Here is a 20739-nt window from a genome sequence, read left to right as displayed (position 1 = left end):
AAATCTCGTAGACAAAAAAAATTGCACACCAAGTGAACGCCAAATAAAAAAGTGCATAATAGTGCGCAATATTATTAGTACTTTAAAAATTTACATTAGTTTTTTGAGAAATCGGAAGTAGCGTAAATTACTACTTCCGGTCAACGGAAATTACTCAAAATTTGACAGAAGGTAGACAATTAGATCTTTTACTTACATGTGAAATTTCATTTATCTATTTGAAATAGTACTCAAGTTATAGGCTTTTAAAAAATTCAAAGTAGAAAAAGTACCACTTCCGGTTATCGGAAATCGCCCAAAAATTGATACGGATCTACGATTTTGCACGATTACAATACTTTCTCTATACTTCGTATATACGAGAAAGTAAAAAGCGGTATTAAGCTAAAAAAGTTTAATATCCTTATCAATAAATAGAAACACAGTTTAATATCCTTATCAATAGATAAAACACAGTTATGTGCCAAATACAGGTCTTCGTTGAAATAAAATCTACCAGTTAATAGGCAATAACATTTGGCTATTAATCAACGCAAATCGAAAATTTAAAATTAACTTGTGTAATTTTTTCCCACTTGATATTTAATATTTTGCACAAATAATCTAAAAATAAACGTCCTTTACCTTTCAAATGCAGCTTTCATAACAAAAAAAAACCATACATAACTACCCGTGTAATTGCGCACTCAAAACAAATAATTTTTTTTAAATCATTTCATGGACTAATACATATGGGTTTTTAATCAAACAAATTGACACAAATTAAACACTCTCTGTTGTTTAGAATAAAAACAACAGTTATTAAAACAAAGCTAACCTCTAAAATATCCCACACTTGTTCATGTTATGAATTGCTAGAGGGAATTCAGTGTAGGCCTCCTTTATGTAGCTTACGAATGTAGCTATCATGCAAAAAAAAAAACTTTATTAGATAATATTTTATTAAAAATATGAAATAATTTAAAAAACACTTCGATTTTATTATATAACGTGTGTTTTTTTTATACATTTTCAAAAGTAATTATTAGTTCATGTGTAAAGTCAAGATTTTTTCATTTGCGTCTTTGGTTATTTAGATCTAGTCAGAAAAAATACTTTGCTTAGTTTACATGGTTATATTCAAGTTATTAAAAACACGCAAATAATAATCACACCCATGTACTCCCCCCACCCCCCCCCACACACACAGACGTCTAAGCATATAACACTTTGTACCCACACACCTACTCATATAACACATTATACCCCCAAACATCTCACACATATACCCACACACCTACACATATCTCACACATCTCACACTTAATCTACTAAATAAGTAAAGTATCCTTTCGAACCTGACGGTTACCTCGACATACGAGACAATAATGTTCCCAGCCGCCTTTACTTTCACTTCAGAACTGGGTGGATGCAGGGATGTGCTACTGACACGAACCTGGAATTCGAACTCGATTTTTTCGAGTTAGCAGTCGCAGGGGCGTAGCAAGGGGGGGGGGGGGTGCGGACCGCACTGGGTGACACCATTTAGGGGGGTGACACCAAGGCAAAAAATGGCAAAATATAGAGAGAAAAACTTGAGGGGGGGTGCAAATCGAAAGTTTGAGGGGGGGGGGGGTGCAAATCGAAAACTTGAGGGGGGGGTGCAAATAGAAAACTTGAAAGTTTGTCCCCGGTAAGGGTCGCAACGCCTCTGGGGGGGGTGACACCATTAAGTGCCGCACTGGGTGACACCCGTATGCTCTACAATCCAACCACACAGTTTTAACTATCTACCACGTGGCCTATGTATTTAGTCAGATTTCCAACAATTTTTTTTTTAAATAGAAAAACAAGCACAACAGCTTATATTTGAAATAATGCTTTGCTAGTAAAACCTCAAACATGAAAAGCAATTTTTACTTTTAACTTAATTCTGTTAAAAAAAACTTGACTGGGATATAGATATAGATCTATGTGGTTCTTCGTCATAGTTTAACTTTTTACATATCACAACAGAACATAGTTACTACACAACAGATGACTTTCGTCTACCATACAAGTTGAGACATACATATAAAGGGAGGTAACCGACTTTTTATAATCCACCCCATTGTTCACCTTCCAGTTACCGGCCCTGAATTCAACTCATCTACTTGACCAAATATTGTTACAAATATTCGCTCTAAACAACAAAAGAAAACAATTTGGTGCAATGTACACGTATATATCTTGTCATAATTCTAAAGGGCAACTTTTAAGGTTGAATGTCTGAAGGTTTTTTTTTAATATAAATATAAGATTTAATAGATGAAAAAAAATTGATAAATTCAACTCAATCTAGTGTTTAAATATATATTTATTTTATTAAATGAGTATTTTGTATGACAATTTCAAAGCTAAAGTCTCATTAAACCCTGATTCTTTAACTGCGCTTGTTCGATTAGTGTTTTTGAAAAAAAAACGCAAGGGACTACATTGTTGGCTATTTTTAAACACAGTATTTTGTCTTTATGGCCCCGAAGTTATCAACACGGAGATTAATAGTCTAACTCTGCAGTGTCTCGACTTTAATCCTTTTAATTAGCCAATCCAGCTGCTTTCTTCTTGTCAAGGCGGATCTATTTTTAGCACAGTTTCTATTTTTAGCGCGCCAACTTTTAAATTAATGTACCCGGCTTTCTTGGAGGTTCGCGCGCAGGTACGGCCTGGCATCGCGAAACGTTGCACAAGTTTGACCTGCTTTCCCTCGTAGATTGCACAAGCGCTATAGTGACGTCACATCACCGAGTCACGTGATCATGGCCCAAGAACCCGAGGCCGCGTATGAAGAGGAAGAAGAAGACGCCGAGGACGAGGAAGATGACGAAGAGCAAGAGGCCGCCCGCCATGGAAAGGAAGGGACCTCGTCGGACCCCAAGCCCGAGGCGGAGCACCGGGGCGTGTGCGATAAAATCATCCTGGAAGCTATCCGGAACATCAACTCTCCCGACGGCGTGACGTTCGGGGTGCTGAAGACGCACCTCCTCAACGATGAAACTCTGAGCGACATCCACCCGAGGGACATAGAAGCCAGCATCAAGAAGGCGATCAGCAAAGGGGTCGAGCGCGGCTACATCGTCCGAGTCAAGCGGACCCTGCGTTTCCGGTTGAAGGGTTCCATCGGGGATATTCTCCGCAAGCATAGAAAAAGAAGAAGCCAGAGCCGTCCCAGAAAGCGCCATCGGAGCAAAAGAAGAAGCAGAAGCAGAAGCCGGAGCCGGCGAAGGAGAAGCCGGTCGGACGGTCGACGGCGTAAAAGGTCATCGATTCGCAACAGCAGACGGCATTAATTAGGCGGAAGTGCTGGCATGCAGACTGATAAATATCACATCTGAAAGCATTTTTATCAAGGTCCTTTTTAGGACCAACAACAAGGTTTACTTATTCATAATGGTTTGGTCATTTTGGTGTTGTTATAATGGTTGCAAACAGCTTTTAGTGCTTAAAAAGTCTAGACGTATTTGACTATATTAGTTTTCTACTAAACTCCCCTTGGTCACAATACCCTATATTGAGTGGGTGGGTGGGTGGGTTTTTATCAAATATAACTTTAGTGCATTGGTTCATTTTAATTTTAGTTACCATCTCTTTTAAAAATGTTAATAATAAACAAGCATAAAAATAACTCGAAATTATAAACGTCTTAATGCACAATGAAAATTTGAAGATAAACCTATTAGTCACAATGGAATCTCTTTTAACTTTCTAATTTCTACATTTTAGTTAAGTATTTAGATATTAAAAACATACAAGACGATATTTACGTTTTAAAATAAATCAGTACTATCTTCACTTTTTTATTCCGTTAATTTCAACTAATATCATTTCCATCAGCCCTACGTATACCTGCGTTCATTTGAAATTGCAATGCCTACAATTAATCCTTTTTAATTTGTTTCTTTTAGTTATTTTATTTCCACCTAGAAATTTTATTTCTTTTAAGGAACGTTTAATAGTCATTACTTTCCTTGATTTATTTTACTGCCTATTTTTAACAGTATATCTTCCCATCGTTGCCGTTACAATCTAGAAGACCGACAATCACTTCAGTTAATTTAGGTTAATTTCCTTTAAACTTTGTCTTGCGTGATTTGTATAGCCCGTTTTCAATGCCTTTCTACAGCTATAGTCAACAAGCTGTCTATCACTTCAGTTTATTTAAATTTATTTCCCTTTATACCTTATTGTCTCCCTTGTTTTATATGGCCATATTTCAACACAGAATCTCTCCACAGCCACAGTTAATTTGTGTTATTTCCCTTTATTGTCTTCCTTGATTTTTTACAGTGTTATTTTCACACCGAATCTTTCCAAGGCCACAGTCAACAAGGCCGATAATGCCCCCCATAAGGACAATCGTTTTGGTTAATTTAACGTTATTTCCCTTTATATTATTATTATCTTCCTTAATGTTTACAGCCTTATTTCAATTTCGAATCTTTCCACAGTCACAGTCAACAAGGCCGACAACGCCCCCATAAGGACAATTGTTTTGGTTAATTTAAAGTTATTTCCCTTTATATATTATCTCCCTTAATGTTTACAGCCTTATTTCAATTCCGAATCTTTCCACAGCAACAGTCAACAAGGCCGACAACGTCCCCATAAGGACAATCGTTTGGTTAATTTAAAGTTATTTCCCTTTATATATTATCTCCCTTAATGTTTTCAGCCTTATTTCAATTCCGAATCTTTCCACAGCCACAGTCAACAAGGCCGACAACTCCCCCATAAGGATCCCCTGCAGCGACCCGGATGCGTTCCACTGTGACGTCATGGGCCAGGAGTGCGTGCCCCTGTCCCGCAAGTGTGACGACACGCCCGACTGCACCAACAGAACAGACGAGAGTGTGGAAACCTGTGGTGAGCAGGCCTAGTGGTTTTTTTAATGACGTCACTTCCGTTTATGACTTGGTCCTTTCTAATGAACACTTAATTTTTAAAAAGTATTTTTTTTATTCAAACAGTTAAAGGTTAGTGTACATACCAAAATTTAAACCTCAAAATTATTAAATATTGTAAAATCTGTAAAAAGTTATAATGTGCATGTTTAGGTGTCGTCGTCGTCGTCCCTCAGTCCCGTCCCCCCCCCCCCTCCCCGCTGTAAACATAACTGTCTGCCCCTTATCTTGTCCTCCCAACACCCAGCTTTATATGTGTCAATGTATTTACCATAGTATACATTTCATACATAAGAAGCATTTTTATTTTTTAGCCAATCGTCTACCTTATTCTTCTTATCAACAAAACTGTCTACATTTTACATTTTTTATTAAATCGTCTACCTTTTTAAATATAAAATTGTATTCATTCCTACATATCCTACTTTCTTTTTCACTAAATTGTCTACTTTTTTTTTTTTTTTTTTACAAAATCGTCTACATTTGTCTACTCTTACCCCCCCCCCCCCTCCCTCCAACCCCAACCATTCATATTTTACCGCTGTTTTATTAAATTACATTTTCCTCGTTTTCTAATATTTTTTTACCGAATTTATCTACTTTTTTTTTTCATTTTGACAAAATTGTCTCCATGTTCCCACTACTTTTCGCGAAATTTCATCTTTTCCTACCTTTTTGTTTACAAGAGTGTCTGTTTTCCCACAGGCTGTTTGCCCACGGAGTTCCAGTGTAACAAAACCACATGCATAGACAAGATGCAACGGTGTGATAGACGGGCTGATTGTGATAACGAAAGCGATGAAATGAACTGCGGTAAGCTGTGCCTTACAAATAAATGGGATGGCGTGGTCTATCGGTAGAGTGCTCGACTGTTAACGAGATAATCTCGAGGTCGATTCTAGGTTGTCAGTAGAACGTTCCTGAGTTCAAGCTCTGATGGGTACCTAACTTACATTAGGGAAAGTAGAAATGGCTTGGCATAGAGCTGACCACATTATACTTTCATATGCCGAGGTCACAGAAACAGGTGAACTCTACTTCACTTGTTCCATAGACCTTCAGGTTTAAAAAGGGAACTTTACTACTTACTTTCAAATAGTCAGAATTTGTGTGTAGAACGTCCCTGAGTCAACCCAATTCTAATGGGTGCCTAACTTACATGATGGAAACAAAGGCGGCTGGGCATAGAGCTGACCACATTATACTTTCATATGCCGAGGTCAAAGAAACAGTTATTCTACTTCACTTGTCCCATGGACCGTTAGGTTCACAGAGGGAACTTTACTCATTCCTATCAAAAAATAGAAGTCTGGTTAACATTTAGAATGTAAACGAAAGTTGCGGTTTTCAGTTCAAACTGATGGTATATATAATGATCAAGAATTTTTTTTTATTAACTCCTTAGAGACATACATTATAGTCTAATCATTTTTTATTTTCAGAAATCTTTTGTGTGCCTTTAATGAACTATTTATAAGCAAATTATCTGTCTAGAATTCGTGATGTTTGTTTTCTCACGTATGTTGATATTCCCGCCCTTTTGTCTCCCCTTTCAGAGACTTACGTGTGTCCCCCTGTGACCCACATCAAGTGCGATAACTTTTTTTGTATCCCGAGGATCAAGCAGTGTGACTTTGTGGATGATTGTGGTGATGGTTCAGACGAGGCGTTGTGTGGTAGGTACTGGGTGGTGTGTGGGTAGGTGGTGTGTGGGTTGTGGGTTGTACTGGGTGCTGTGTGGATGGTGTGTGGTAGGTGTGTGGGTTGTACTGGGTGATGTGTGGTAGTTGTGTGAGTGGTACTGGGTGCTGTGTGGGTGGTGTGTGGGTGGTGTGTGGTAGGTACTGGGTGGTGTGTGGTAGGTACTGGGTGGTGTGTGGGGGTGGTGTGTGGGTTGTATTGGGTGATGTGGGGGTGGTGTGTGGTTAGTACTGGGTGCTGTGTGGGTGCTGTGTGGGTGTTGTGTGGGTTGTACTAGGTAATGTGGGGTAGGTGTGTGGGTGGTGTGTCTGTGCTGTGTGATTAGTACTGAGTGCTGTGTGGGTGGTGTGTGGGTTGTATTGGGTAATGTGGGGTAGGTGTGTGGGTTCTGTGTGTGTGCTGTGTGGTAGGTACTGGATGGTGTGTGGGGGTGGTGTGTGGGTTGTATTGGATGATGTGGGGGTGGTGTGTGGTTAGTACTGGGTGTTGTGTGGGTTTTACTGGGTGATGTGTGCTAGGTGTGTGGGTTGTACTGGGTGATGTTAGATAGGTGTGTGAGTGGTACTGGATGCTGTGTGTGTCGTGTGTGGGTGCTGTGTGGGCAGTACTGGGTAATGTGGGGTGGGTGGTGTGTGTGTGATGTGTGATTAGTACTGGGTGCTGTGTGGGTGGTGTGTGGGTGGAACTGGGTGATGTGTGGTAGTAACTGGGTACTGTGGCTGATATCTGTAGGTACTTGGTTATGTATGGTTGGTGTGTGATGGATCTAGGTGATGTATGGTTGGTGTGAGGGTGGTACTGAATGATGTACGATAAGTGTGTGATAGTACTGGGAATGTGTGATAGGAACTAGTAATGTTTCGTGGGTACTATGGGCTGTGTTGTAGTCGTGTGGTGTTTGGTGTGTGGTACCGTCAAGTGAAGTAGATGCTACAACTTACTTTCGAGATGGACAATCCATCCTTTATACAAACATCTCGCTACCACACAACACATATCTACTACTGTTACACACTGTGCAATCCTCCCACTCACCTGTACGTCCTCCATCACCAGACAGGGTCAAGTGTGTTGGGACCTTCACGTGCAACAACTCGCAGTGTGTCACTGTAGGCAGTCGCTGTGACGGCATCATGGACTGCTACGATGGGAGTGACGAGGACGATCGATGCAGTAAATAGATCCTTCGTGTCTTTTAGTCTTTCTTTTCAGGCATCTCATCGGGGAAGCACTGCCCCGGCCCGCCCAAAAGCATGTACCCCCCAGATATCCCTCCCCTGGCTCGTCTCATAATCCCTAAGAATGTCAACCCCTCCCCTTCCCTCCCCTGGCTCCCCCCCCCCATCCCTCCCCTGGCTCGCCCCATTATCCCTAAGCATATCTACACCCTCCCCCCCCCCCCCCCCCCCCACACACACACATCCCCCAATGAAATGAAAAAAGTATAAAATTTATATAGAAAATTTACAGACCTACTTTACGGCATCTGGCACACAGAAATTTTAAACACGCCAACCCCCCCCCCCCCCCCTCGCCACCACTCTCGGATAAAAATGCTTGAAAGAAACCCTGGTTCTAGTTGTTGTCTTAGATTCCTCTTGATAATTTCATAACAATGCCATGTCCGATTTTTTTTCGTTTTTCTGATGTAATAATTCGATTATTTTAGGTACTAACCAGGCAACTAATTAAAAAAATGATCAAGGATATAATTTCGTTAATATATTTTTTCAAAATGTTATTCTTTATTGAATAGCTGAACACGTTAAAGAGCCACAACAATTAGCTCTTGCAGTAGATTATAAAATTCCTGCTCGATGATTGGACCAAATAATGGAATTGGCTCGTCATTTGAATAACTTTTTACCCCTCTCTCTATCAACATCTGTTGTTGGAAAGTAAGAAATCTCAATCCTAAAACAGAGCCGCTTAATGAATAAACATAATTGTAAAAGGTATCATATAATGTTTTTATACAATATAAATCAAAGCAATTGCTACTTCACATTTTGTTAACCCCTTCCCATCCCTCCCTCTCTTTTCATCCTATCAAAGCATCACATTTTTCAAAAAATTTCCCATTGAACATTATGTTTTAAACATATTAAAATATTACACCCCCCCTCCTCTCTGCGTGCTAGCGCTATTAGACTACTGATGTTTTTAAATTATTTTTACTATTATTTTTTACAATGTGTGCATGTTTTAATTGAATACATTAATCTTTAAAGTTCTAATCCTACAGAAAACACCACCGCCTTCGGTTTGTTTCGATGTCCAAACGGACTCTTCATTGAGGACAAGCACTGGTGTGACGGCTGGGTTGATTGCTACGGGACCCACTTTGATGAAATAAATTGTAAGTAATAATACCTATAATATATATATATATATATATATATATATATATATATATATATATATATATATATATATATATATATATATATATATATATATTCAACATAGTTGGCACCGTCCCCCGCCTCCAATAAACATGCAATCTCTCGACATGACATGTACCTGAAGCTTATATTGTTTAAAAGAACTATATACCACCTTGTAGGAGCTCTATGTAGACCTACTCTGTTATTTTACCCAGGTGACTACTGCACAGACGAGGAACATTTCCGATGCCCTAACAAACAGTGTATCCCTAAAGTACGGCTCTGTGATGGTACTTGTGATTGTGTTTCTTGCGCTGATGAAAACAATTGTGGTGAGTTGTTTTTGTTGTTTGATTATATATATATATATATATATATATATATATATATATATATATATATATATATATATATATATATATATATATATATATATATATATATATATATATATATAATCCAACGATAATATGATGTATAAGTAAATTATATAAATTGTGCATAGCAGGGCAAGAAAAAGAAATTGTTCTTAAAGAAATAATTTTTAGTTAAGCATAAAATAAAAATTGATATAGCTAGGCCCTACTCGGTCGTTACATCTTAAATTTTAATGTCTTTGTCACAAAACTGTAGAGATTAGACTACATTATGTAAATTTACTTTAATTTTGTAGATGAAATCCCATTAATTGCATGTTTTACGGTTTTATTATTTAAGCACTTATTATTTATGTAATATATAATTTATACCTTTCTAAAAAGAATACCCTATAGATCTATTTCCTGTATTATGATTAGAATTTTAAGATATCGCGGGAAGTTTTAATTTAGAATTAGTTTGGATTCTTAAGCTATGCAACGGAGAACGGCATACACAAATTTGTAGGGAATTGTATAGACGTTAGCAATGAATGACCACACGTGCATTGTAGTAAAATCAACCACTTTTCTACGAAATATGACAAAATGAAAGTGCTGCCTTGTAGTTTGTTCTTTGTTGTACAAAGGTTATGGAAGCAAATCCAAAAAGAAAAGCAGGCTGAAATCGGCCTCAATGGCGCATAACCAGTTGACACGTATACTTAATTGTGTTGGAGCGTGGTCGAGTCGGCAAAAAGCTCATGGTTGTTAAAATTCGAAAAAGTCTCGAGTTCAAAACCTCTGGCAGATAAGGCTCGATCCCTTCCAACACTTGAAGTTAATAACGAAGAAGAAGAAAGAAGAAACTGTATTGGTATAATTAGTTTGCACCAGAGTTTGTGCATTTTTCTATTCGCTGCACAGACAGTGCTCGCAGTGATTGTAACTTCTCACATAATCGAATAAAGCTTGTCCTTCAAACTGAAACAAGAAGCTATTGGAGATCATTACAATTGATTTGAAAACATTGCGAGAAGCCAACACGTGTTATGATAAAAAAAATATGTTTTCAACAATAATACATGGTACATCCGTTTGCTGCGATACTCCGCATAGAGCAGCGGTTCTTAATCTGGGTTCCATGGAACCCCAGGGGTTCGGTGAGTCCGCCTCAGGGGTTCGGCTGAGGTCAAGACACCCCCTCCCCCTCCCTACTCATATGATTCAAAATCAGATTTTGTCTGTGCGGACGATAGAACAGTTAAGAGCTAGTATCAATCAGTTGCGGGTTGGTGTCTCCAAAAAGGTTAAGAACCACTGGCTTATAAACACTTACAGGTCAAATTTATTCTTAAAACTCTTCTGAATAGGCCCTATACATACTTATAAAAACTAACTATATTTTAGTATCTCGTTATTTCTTTCTTACCCAATTAGCTTAAAGATAAGCCTAATTTATTTTTCAAATCTTTTCAGGCGTTGACTACCGGGGGTGTGACAGTGAAAAGAATTTCATCTGTCGGAACTCTTTTGATTTCCCAGAGAAATGTGTATCTAGAGATCTCCTGTGTGACAACGGGAATGAGTGCCGAGACTCTGGAAGAGGCGCGGACGAGGCTTTCTGCTGTAAGTTGTTGTTTGAATGCCTTTTGTCTACAAAACATATGATTGCTTAAAAACAACTTGACTAGCACCAGAGGCGTAGCGAGGGGGGGGGGGTGCGGGGGGGACATATGTCCCCGGGCGCCGACCTTAGGGGGGGGCGCCAAAATGGGTTGGAAAAACAAATTGAAAGTTTGAGAGGAGGTGCAAATGAAAAGTTCGAGGGGGGTGCAAATCGAAAGTTTGAGGGGGGGAGGTGCAAATCAAAAGTTTGTCCCCGGGCGCCGGGAAGGGTCGCTACGCCTCTGACTAGCATTATCTTAGAAATCACTTCTTCTTCTATCTTAATTTTATTGTTGGAAGTGATTCCCTCTAACACAATTAAGTCACATTATCTGAGCCCCCCCCCCCTCCCCACTCCTCATCATCAATCATCGTCGAACCCAGAGTTTCTTCCAGGCATCTCTTCGGGGGGGGGGGGGGGCGAAGCCCCCCCCCCCCCCCCCCGAAATTTTTTTACCGCCCCCCCCCCCCCCGAACGAAATGAAATTTATATAATTTATATAGAAAATATATACTTTTAACAGTGTCCGCCCCCCCGAAGAAAGTTTACCGCCTCCCCCCCCCCCCCGAAGATTTCAAGTGCCCCCCCGGAGAAAAAAGTCTGGAAGAAACACTGGTCGAACCCCTCTCACCCCAAGGACCGTGACGTCATTTACGACGACCCCCCCCCCCCCCTTTGTAATTTAGAAGAGGGCTATTTAGATATCCTATTTAGTAACTATTTACACAATTATTATACAGCCTACTCTTTTAGACAGCCTGCCCACTCGCTCAATTCAGTTTATATTACATCACTTGATAGAAACAAAATCTATTTGTAGTAGCAACCTACTTTTTATAATGAATGGTAGGCGTCTGATTTGTTTAATTTTTCTACAATTTCAGTACCCAAAAACGTTACAGATTGTTCGGTTCTTGACCCAGATTCAGAGTTTTTCTACTGTGATGAAAGGTGTATTCTATCGAAATATGTTTGTGATGGGTATGCTGATTGCAACAACGCCGTTGACGAACAGGATTGCCCTAACAGTAAGTAACTTTTTTTTTCAGGTTAAGTCGAGTTTCGGTTACGTCGTAATCTGAACTAGTCTGTTTGTTTTCGTGATTGTCTTGCTGTCTACACATCAAGTTAGGTCTATTCTTGCTAGTGCGTACAGTGGCTGGTTCTTAATTCGTAATGTCGATAGCGTAGGTTGAACTAGATTGAGGTAAGTCAGTCCGAACGAGATGTCAACCGACCCATAAACAAACGAGAGAATGAGATGCATGCATCTCTCGGGAAGGGGACCTGTGTTCATCAATTTCTTCCAGGCATCTCTTCGGTGGGGGGGGGGGGGGGGGGGGGGGGAGGGGGCGCAAAGAAAGTCTACCCCCCCCCCCACCTCAAATGGAATTTATATATAAAACATTTTTTTACCAGTGTCCGCCCCCCCCCCCCCCCCTGGAAAATTTAGCCCCCCCCCCCCCCCCGCCACGAAATATCAAGTGTGGGAGGAGGTTCAACTAAACTATGAGACCAAAAGCACGTGTTTTTTCCAGACTTTTTTTCTCCGGTGGGGGGGGGGGGGGGCACTTGAAATTTTCGGGTGGCGGTAAACTTTCTTCGGGGAGGGGGGGGGCGGACACTGTTAAAAGTATAAATTTTCTATATAAATTATATAAATTTCATTTCGCTCGGGAGGCCTGGAAGAGATGCCTGGAAGAAACTCTGGATGGGCGCTGTAGTAACTGGAGAACGACAGTGTGATGTCAGACCCTGAGATGGTACATGAATCAGCGTCGTGGGTCAGCTGTAAACAAAATTACCTCCAGGCGATATGAAGGGCTCAGGGGGAAAAGTACTGAAATTAGGTTTTTTCTAAAATGCGTAAAGACCTGTCGTCATAGATTGAAACGGGCGAGCGAAATTTCGAGCACTTGTAACTGACCGATTCGTTTCAAAGTTGGCACGTGGGTCGAGACTTGAAGACAACGCAAGACATTAAATTTTACTTAATTGAATTAATATAAAATTTCTGCATTATTTTACGCGCATTTTTATGTCTATTTGGTGTTTAATTGTTTTTTAGTCATACAACTCTGTTGTATAACATTTTTTTAAAGTACTGAAAACAATTGCATAAAAAACGTTTTTTTAACAAACTTTGTAATAATGCACTAAAAAGGAATCAAAAAAATATTTTCTTTAAATATATAATAATACGCTACTATTTAAATAACTAGATTTAGATCTAGATCTAGATCTAGATCTAGATCTAGATCTATAAAGAAATTTTTGTTTTTGAATTCCAAACCATTGTTAACTTGTTTAATTTGTGTAACTCTTTCTTACAAGAAAACATAAAGTGTGCTCAAAATGAGTTTCCGTGCGGGAACGGAGATTGTATTCCTATGCACCAAAGATGTGATGGGATATTGGACTGCCATAGCTGGGCTGACGAGAAGGATTGCAGTAAGTTAGTTGTTTCAGATTATTGGGGCTACCAGTGTCAGACTCATTCGAATAGAGATCTAAATCTAGATCTAGATTCTAGTTGTAGTATATCTATATCTAGAATATTTTATTAAATTTATAGAACCGTAACTCAGTACACTTCACACATTCTGAGGCATTTTGTGATGATTGTCTCCCTTTTATTATGGTTCATCATGGTTTTCCCCTCAGTGGCTCATGTTAATTTAGCAACCTAGAGAAATAATAGCTGGTCCTACAGTCTGTTATGAGGTTGCGTGGTTGAGTGAGAGTGCTACTAGCCAGATTGTCTCGAGTTTGGATATCGGTTCAGACTTGTGACTGTTGGACGTTCCTAAGTCCACAGAGCTATGTCGATTAGCAGCTATGATCATGATGGTTACACTCAAGTATTACACTCTCATTAGTGAAAGAAAAAATGGCTGCGCATAATGCTGACCACACCATCCCTTTATTTGGCAAAGTCAAGATACAAGTGAATATCTACTGTCCTGTGGATTGTTAGGTCTTAAAGGAAAACTTTGCATTTATTTATTTATAGGCCTACAGTCTACACAATCAATTCTATAATTAATATTCTGAGGCAATGTATCTTTTAAAATAGTTTAGCTATTCATAGAAATGATTATTTTTGTAGAATAAAGGTTTAACTTTTTAAATCTATATTTCAGGTAAATATGAATGCCCAGCCAACACAAAGCGGTGCAAAAGTGGGGAGTGCATCAACGCAAATTATTGGTGTGACTATTACAGGGATTGTCCTGATGGCAGTGATGAAATTGAAAGTATTGAAAACCAATGTGGTGTGTAGGAAATTTGTTTTTTTTGTTGTTTTTTTAAATTGCTACACTAAGTTATAAATTGAATATTTAGATGATGGCTAATGTAGTAATGTATTGGAAATTCAACACACAATTTTAAAAGACTACATTTTTAATCTCAAAGAAATATATGGCTAATATATGTAATATTAAGAAAGAGTAAACGACTATTTACACCAAATCTGACATGCAACATGTTTTTTTTAAAATGTTATTTCTAAGTAAATTTTAAATTTATATAGGCTGTATAAAACTCTTGGAATTTCAGATTTAATTTTCATACAGGAGCTAGGAGAGCACCATGATTTCCACTATGTTTCTTATTGTTTAATTCCAGTCAGAAGTTCTGAGCCATGCAAAGAGAATGAGTTTAGGTGTGATAATGGTCAATGCATAAGTTCAGATTACATCTGCTTCAACACCAACACAAGAAATGGCTGTGCTGATAAAACACACATCATCAACTGCAGTAAGTCAATACCCGTATATACCTTCTGCAATCACGCAACTTGCATTTAAGTATCTGACTTCCAGTGGCTGAAATTTTTGTTCATTATCTGGTTTTATATTTCACTAATCCACACAACTTTTCCTTATGGTTTATGTATCTCCATTCATAGACCTCTACTTAAAATCTATCATTATCACTAATAGTAGGTAACTAACCCCCACTTTACTATAAATCTCCAATCAGAATATGCATACCACTTATCCCAACACCTGTTTTATAAATTCCTTACACAATGTATATCCTACCTAACTCCTCTGACTTGTATTTTTTTATTCCTCATCCTACTTTTTAAATTCTAAACCCCAAAACCTGCTACAATTACAATATGTTAACGTTAATATCCATAATCATAGTCCCTTATCCCTTCCCATAAATCCCTAAACCCACCACAAGCACCTGGTCTAACTATTGATTAATTACCTCCAGCCACCCATGAGTGTGGTCCTAATCAGTTCAAGTGTCGCAGGAGCTTCTGTATTGAAACGCACAGAGTCTGTGATGGAGTTATTGACTGTGGGCAAGCTAACTGGGATGAAGCAACCTGCGGTATGTTGTATATTTGGTTCTTCTAAGATTTCTGGCAGGGCTGTACTGTCTCATAGCTTTTTTTTAACACAGGGATATGGGCCAGCTCAGTGTATCTTCATGGTTCTTTTAATACTGATGATAGGGCTTCAGTGTCTTATAACTAGTCATGGCATTCCCATCCCACACACATATATGTATTAGCTTGCTGATATAACTGCCAGGGTTAGGAATATCATACTTGCCTACTCAATGTTTAGGCCTACATTTATTTAATATAAAATGTGTGTGTATGTATATATATGTGTGTGTGTATATATATATATATATATATATATATATATATATATATATATATATATATATATATATATATATATATATATATATATATATACACATACATATATATATACATACATATATATATATATATATATACACATACATATATATATATACATACATATATATATATATATATATATATATATATATACATACATATATATACATACATATATATATAGTTTCACTTGAAAAATAAGTTCTCACCTCATTTTTTCTTGAGATTTTATACTTGTTTTTGTTCTAAATCCACCAAGGCATCATGGAAAAAAATTTTATGGCCATATCTGTCTTGCACTTATTACAGAACACTTTTGTTTCACCAAGTCCTTAAAATATGGAAATGTTAGGGAACAGTGGAAGCATATATATATATATATATATATATATATATATATATATATATATATATATATATATATATATATATATATATATATATATATATATATATATATATATAGTTAGAGCTATATTTATATAGATATATATGTATATATATATATAGTGAGAGCTATATTTATATATATATATATATTTATGTATATATGAATCTGAGACTATTAATTATGTAGGCCTATCTTAATACTTTTTAAATAACTATTATTTTTCTATGAATTAGGTAGTATTTATATAAATATAAGTCCTACATTGTGTTTTTAAACATTTTAGAATACTCTTGCCCTAGTCATTCCAAAGTGTGCAAGTGTTTTGGAGAAGAGATGAACTGTGAAAACAGGAGTTTGACCCTGATGCCAGCGCAAAGTCCACACATTTTAGATCACTTGACTAAGCTGTGAGTAGCATCCAGTGTATGGTAGCGCACTTTACATATGTGGTGTTGTTTTTAGCATACTTTACATGTGTGGTTTTGTTTTTAGCATACTTTACATAAGTGGTTTTGTTTTTAGGAAAGAAGTTTTGTTAACATAAAGATTGACCTGGGGGTAGGTGAAGTAAGGTTGATGTTTTTGTGACCTCTGCCTTTGAAACTATTGGTTTCTGGTCAGGGCAGTGTGGACAGAGGAATATCTTATAGTTTTGCATTAGCTAGCCAACATCGTAATCCCACAAATGGTGACAAAGCATCTTAAATTAAAAAAATTAGTACATACAGCCATTTGTAGCTCCTTCAATTTTAGGAAGACCTATTTTTTCCATTTAAAGAAAAATTAAATCCTAAATTTTCTTTGTCTCCCTTTTTAAACATTTTTTTCCCAGGCTCCTAAATGGCAACAAATATGTTATCTTGTGAACTTTTTTTTTTCAGGCACCTCAGTGGTAACAAACTGAACTTGACAAGTTCACTTTTCTCTGAGAAATACTATGATAAAGTGACATACCTGTAAGAGATTTTTTTTTACCTTACACAAAGCACCTATTCAGTTAAAAAAAGTATTTAAAAATAACAGCTTTGTGATAATGCCTTTAAAATATTAGATGAGTGGTTCTTAAATATTTGATCAATGGTTCTAAAACATTCTGTATTGTAAGATTACTGGTTTTAAAATATTTGATCACTTGTTCAAAAACAGTAGTTAAGTAGCTCTAAATGATTTGATGATTGGTTCTAAAATTTATGATAAGTGCCCTTTAACTTTTCATTTACTTAGCCATCCCCTCATTTACGTAGATGGCCAGTTGACTTGGATTCTTAAAAGTATATTTCCTAACAATAAAGATTTTTCAACTATAAAATATTATGTGTTTAATCTTAACTATCTTTCTTGTAATCAACTTCTTAACATATTCAGTTCCATTTTCATTTTTTTTTGTTTCAAGGGAAGAAAGCATTATTCAACTTACTTTTTATTTTAAAGGGACATAAGTAAGAATCAACTGACAGAAATCCCAGTGGCTGCCTTTGAAAATATGTGGAAGCTCACCTACTTGTAAGACATTTATGTTATGACTTTAGCAATACATTATTTTTAATGAAATGGCTAAACAACAAACAGTTTAGAAATTCTAAGAGAGTCTTATTTTTTTTATAGGTGTGGTAAATTTATTTTGCTAGTTTTTCTTTTCTAACCTTAATTTTTACACATCAACGACCCTAATCCTAACATGAACCTAACCTTAATACTGATTGGAAAAAAATAACATTACACAATACTACCTGTATTTTTCTGTATTACCCACTATAACTTTTTAAAATAAAGTAGTTACCCTTGGACATTGAAGCAGTTGAAGTAGAATTAATGTTTAATTAATTAACCTTAGCATAAGAAGAGTTATTACATGATCAGTTGTATTTCCAGCCACATTATTTTCCCTAACTTAAATCAGGTACTCAATATAGCTGAGTGAACTCAGATACATCCTACAGATTTAAATCCATGATCCAACTCAAGACTATGGGTTAGCTGTCATGTTGTCTTCTACCCAGACATGCAGCCCCCATTTATTAAATTCTATATTTACTCCTCTATGTAGAGTCATAGAATCTTAATGAAAAATATCTTTTCTCCCATCAGAGATATCCGCAACAATAATCTCAAGGTGCTCCGGAATGGCAGTTTTCTAGGTCTGACTAACCTGAAACAACTGTGAGTGCACTAATCCTAATCTGTTTTTACAAAAGTGACTGTTGTTTTAATAACATCACTCTGAAAAATCAAATGTGATAGACTGTTTTTTTTTTAACGAATGTTATACAAACTATGAGTATTAACAATAAAAAGCTTTGGTCGCTAAAAAAACATCTCATGCATGACCAAAGCTTTATTTGAAGAATATGAGTTTATTTTCTTATTTTCAGTACATTTAAAAGCTTGTTATTTATAAAGGTTTTTATAATTGCTTTATTGTTGATGAATGTTAAAATCTTCCTCAGGCATGTTAATGGTAACAAAATAGAAGCCATTGAGGAAGAAACTTTTACTTCTCTGTCCAGGCTGATGGCTCTGTAAGTACTGACATTCCCTCGTGTGTTTAGTAGGTTTTTTTTTTGGGGGGGGGGGGGGGGGGGTTGCTACTTGAAGGTGTATTTTGTGGATACATATAGTAGTGGATACATTGCAATAACAGCCTAGGCCATTTCCTTTGCTAGTAATTTAGCCATTATGGGATTAGCTTGCAAGAGTAAAGATGAAATAAAGTAGGTAGATATGATGACAACATGTGGCTTGTTAAGGTGACACAAAATAGCTAGTTAGGGTGACACAAAATGGCCATTTAGGGTGACATGAAGTAGCTAGTTAGGGTGACACAAAATGGCCATTTAGGGTGACACGAAGTAGCTAGTTAGGTTGACACAAAATGGCTAGTAAGGATGACAGGTTGAGAGTCAGGGGTCCACATCTCTGATGCTACACTTTAGAAGAAAAAAAAGTAGTTTACTTAAGATGTGGGGACCAGAACTAATCAAATAACCTCTATATTCAACATGTGGGCCTATTACTCATAATAGTTACACAAAATATTACTTTCAAGTTTCCATTTTGAAGATTAATTGCTGTCTTTAAAATAATAAATCAATGTTCTGAAACTTGTTTGTGAAATTATTGTTTTAGGGATCTGAGTGGTCAAAAGCTTACCTTCATATACAAACACATGTTCAAGGGACTGAGAAAAGTAACAACTCTGTAAGTAAATGCCAGTTAAATTTACATGAGTAACTTGAAGGAAGAATTTGATTATCTGTTTAAAGTGATACTGAATGAAAGAGGGGAGATAACAATATTTTTTTTTAAATTGTTTGGAAAGTCACCTTACTTTTGTAAACAGGTTGTTATCCTATAACTAATTTCAAATGTATTTTAGAAATAATACTGTGTTAAATGTGAAAATATATTTGTTTTTATAAACTTGTTGCACTTTGTGTGTTTCAGGAACATATCCAACAACTTTATAAACTTGTTGTACCTTGTGTGTTTCAGGAACATATCCAACAACTTTATAAACTAGTTGTACCTTGTGTGTTTCAGGAACATATCCAACAACTTTATAAACTAGTTGTACCTTGTGTGTTTCAGGAACATATCCAACAACTTTATAAACTAGTTGTACCTTGTGTGTTTCAGGAACATATCCAACAACTTTATAAACTAGTTGTACCTTGTGTGTTTCAGGAACATATCCAACAACTTTATAAACTAGTTGTACCTTGTGTGTTTCAGGAACATATCCAACAACTTTATAAACTTGTTGTACCTTGTGTGTTTCAGGAACATATCCAACAACTTGATCAAATACATTGAGGAAGGTGCATTTAGCAGCCTGATTAATGTTGTACATATGTGAGTGGGGAGAAAAAAATTTTATTTTCTGTCGACCTATTTGATTAAATTGTGCACAAATAATTGAGGCTAAGCCTTTAACAACTGTATTGTATTTGACAAACTGAATAATAATGTATATATTTGCTTAAACTAGTTTTAATATGTGTATTACTTTTTTTTCCAATGTAAGCCTCTTTTTTAATGCATGGGTATGAGGCATAAGATGTAAAATAAAATTTAGTTTCTATTAAATGGTTTAAATTTCAAATAGAACTACATTTCTTTTTGATACATAGTGTTCCACAATAAATCAAATTTGGACTTCCTTTTTTGATAATTCTAATTATAAATTATTTTTTACTCAGTGATATGAGTCACAACATGATCAAAGACATTGGCAAGAGGACTTTCGTTGGTTTACCAAGGCTACAGTTCTTGTAAGATTTTACTGAACAGTTTATTTAGAATGCTTTAATTTCTATGTAGATTAGTCTGGGCAAAGCCCATTAGAGAATCTGTTGCTAATTGTGGACTACTGCCGAAGAATTGAACATAGGACTGTGAAGTTTGTAGTTAGGAATGCTACTTCACCATACCACGCCATAAATGTTTTATAATTATGTAAACAGAGAGGATGAAGTAGAGTTCATCTATTTTTATAGCTATCTTTACTTTCCCTTACATGACTTAAGGACCCATCAGAGTTAGGAGGACTCTAGTCACAGTGTACAAAAAAACAAGTGTGATTGAAGTCTTAGCTAACAACAGTTGGCTCAGAGTTTTTAAAAGTACCCTTTTGAACCTTAT

The 20739-nt window shown here is 36.7% G+C and overlaps 1 protein-coding gene across 1 annotated transcript in view; it reads left to right on the top strand.

The window, feature by feature from the left end:
• Window positions 1-2777: 2777 nt before the first annotated feature.
• LOC131933098 (G-protein coupled receptor GRL101) overlaps window positions 2778-20739 on the top strand; it is a 28062-nt gene continuing 10100 nt past the window's right edge. Inside the window, exons 1-22 of the mRNA XM_059289920.1 lie at window positions 2778-3277; window positions 4306-4382; window positions 4720-4881; window positions 5625-5732; window positions 6476-6595; window positions 7677-7793; window positions 8866-8979; window positions 9223-9339; window positions 10843-10992; window positions 11917-12060; window positions 13367-13483; window positions 14176-14307; window positions 14663-14794; window positions 15263-15382; window positions 16382-16505; window positions 16980-17054; window positions 17530-17601; window positions 18187-18258; window positions 18546-18617; window positions 19225-19296; window positions 19879-19950; window positions 20298-20369. Of these exons, the coding sequence (XP_059145903.1) occupies window positions 2778-3277; window positions 4306-4382; window positions 4720-4881; window positions 5625-5732; window positions 6476-6595; window positions 7677-7793; window positions 8866-8979; window positions 9223-9339; window positions 10843-10992; window positions 11917-12060; window positions 13367-13483; window positions 14176-14307; window positions 14663-14794; window positions 15263-15382; window positions 16382-16505; window positions 16980-17054; window positions 17530-17601; window positions 18187-18258; window positions 18546-18617; window positions 19225-19296; window positions 19879-19950; window positions 20298-20369 (2741 nt within the window). The remainder of the gene's footprint in view (window positions 3278-4305; window positions 4383-4719; window positions 4882-5624; window positions 5733-6475; window positions 6596-7676; window positions 7794-8865; window positions 8980-9222; window positions 9340-10842; window positions 10993-11916; window positions 12061-13366; window positions 13484-14175; window positions 14308-14662; window positions 14795-15262; window positions 15383-16381; window positions 16506-16979; window positions 17055-17529; window positions 17602-18186; window positions 18259-18545; window positions 18618-19224; window positions 19297-19878; window positions 19951-20297; window positions 20370-20739) is intronic.

This window comes from Physella acuta, unplaced genomic scaffold (assembly GCF_028476545.2).
Source record: "Physella acuta isolate Inbredline_101_S28 unplaced genomic scaffold, ASM2847654v3 ptg002365l, whole genome shotgun sequence".
Classification (NCBI taxonomy): domain Eukaryota; kingdom Metazoa; phylum Mollusca; class Gastropoda; family Physidae; genus Physella; species Physella acuta.
Note: the sequence above shows the minus strand (reverse complement) of the source record. Positions and strands in the feature narration are given on the sequence as shown.